Source organism: Anoplophora glabripennis, unplaced genomic scaffold (genome assembly GCF_000390285.2).
Source record: "Anoplophora glabripennis isolate ALB-LARVAE unplaced genomic scaffold, Agla_2.0 scaffold518, whole genome shotgun sequence".
In the NCBI taxonomy this organism is placed as follows: Eukaryota; Metazoa; Arthropoda; class Insecta; order Coleoptera; family Cerambycidae; genus Anoplophora; species Anoplophora glabripennis.
The window spans coordinates 164,872-166,301 of NW_019416607.1; the positions used below are offsets into that span (position 1 = coordinate 164,872).

General features: G+C 36.9%; 1 protein-coding gene across 1 annotated transcript in view; it reads left to right on the forward strand.

The window, feature by feature from the left end:
* The window catches only part of LOC108912401 (short stature homeobox protein 2-like), a gene marked incomplete at its 5' end in the record, with an annotated part of 27,734 nt that extends 26,854 nt beyond the window's left edge, over positions 1 to 880 (forward strand). The window contains one exon of the mRNA XM_018717603.1: positions 680 to 880. Within this exon, the coding sequence (XP_018573119.1) occupies positions 680 to 880 (201 nt within the window). The remainder of the gene's footprint in view (positions 1 to 679) is intronic.
* Positions 881 to 1,430: the final 550 nt, after the last annotated feature.

The window sequence follows — 1,430 nt, forward strand, 5'->3', positions numbered from 1 at the left end:
AAAAAACAAGTTTTTGGCTTTATTATAGCACATTGACAGCTATTTGACAGCTGCCAACTGTCAATTTTGAAAATCTAACAACAGATCTGAATTCAGCAACCTCAAAAATATAAACCTAGATAATAAAAAAAATGAAATAGGCTATTTCAAAAGTCTATACACACTGCGCATATACATAAATCCGTGGAGGATATTCGGAGCTTTAAAGCTCTGTACCGGCCAAACTATCCATTTTTGAGCTTTGTGGCCATTGAGACAATTGACCAGTATGATGAACTCTATCACATATCAAAAATTCAGCGAATTTGACCGGGACCCAATTTCCATAAGATTTGTGCGGGGTCCTTTGGTGACAATCGGTTAACTTTCAAAAATTCCGTCCGTCATCTTGATTTCGCCGCCATTTTGAAATTTTTGAAATGGCCAAGGTCATATCTAAACGTAAAATTTTCCACTCTTTCCATTTTCGTGGTCAAAAAGGGGGGTTCCCATTAAAGTCAGTGGTCAGTGGTCATAGCATGGCCACCATTGAATAGCCAGGGAAAAATAGGTACTAACTTTCCCTATATTTGGTTTTTCCGGAAAATGCATATCTCGCGTGATTTTTTTTAGGTTCCCATACTTGTATGCCACCCTGTATATGTAATGTATGTATATGTATATTTGGATTTATTTTTAGTATGCAGCGGCCGCAGTTGCTGTAGGGGGCAGTTCGGCGGCGGCGGCAGCAGCAAGTATACTATGTCACCCCCAATACCCTTTGGAATTTGCTGCGCTAGCAGTGGCTCACAAGAATTCCAGTATCGCCGACTTACGATTGAAGGCAAAAAAACACACGGAGGCATTGGGTCTCGCTTCGCGAGAAAAGCAGCAACATTGAAACGAAAAACGATTTTAGTTACCTACCTACCTATCTTAATTTCACTATTTATATTGTATTTAATACTTTATTATTATATGCGTCTATCCTGTTAATTTAACATTTATGGTGACTACGATGCGATCCCCTTACAATTGAGAATGTTGCGAGGATTTGTGAGATAATTATTTATTTATAAACTCCCATTATCAACAAAGGTTTTAAGGTATGTATTTAAAACTAAGGTGACCAGACGTCCTCCTTTCAGGAGGATTTTATCTTCCGTTCATGAGCTTTGTCCTCTTAGAGCTAGTGTAGTGTATGTAGTGTAGTGCAGTGTAGTGTAGAACTAGTCATATGTCCTACTTTCGGGCAATAGCGTCCTCCTGAGTACCCTTTTCGTCATAATTTAATAATATTCATATATAATTTTCATAAATCAACAAGCAAAATAATAAATAAAATCCAATTGAGATAGAATAGTGAAAAAGTACTTGGAAAAAATATTGAGTCTCTTCAGAAAACCTTTTGCAATTATTGTCTTAATAGATATAAAAAAGAGTAGTGCAGA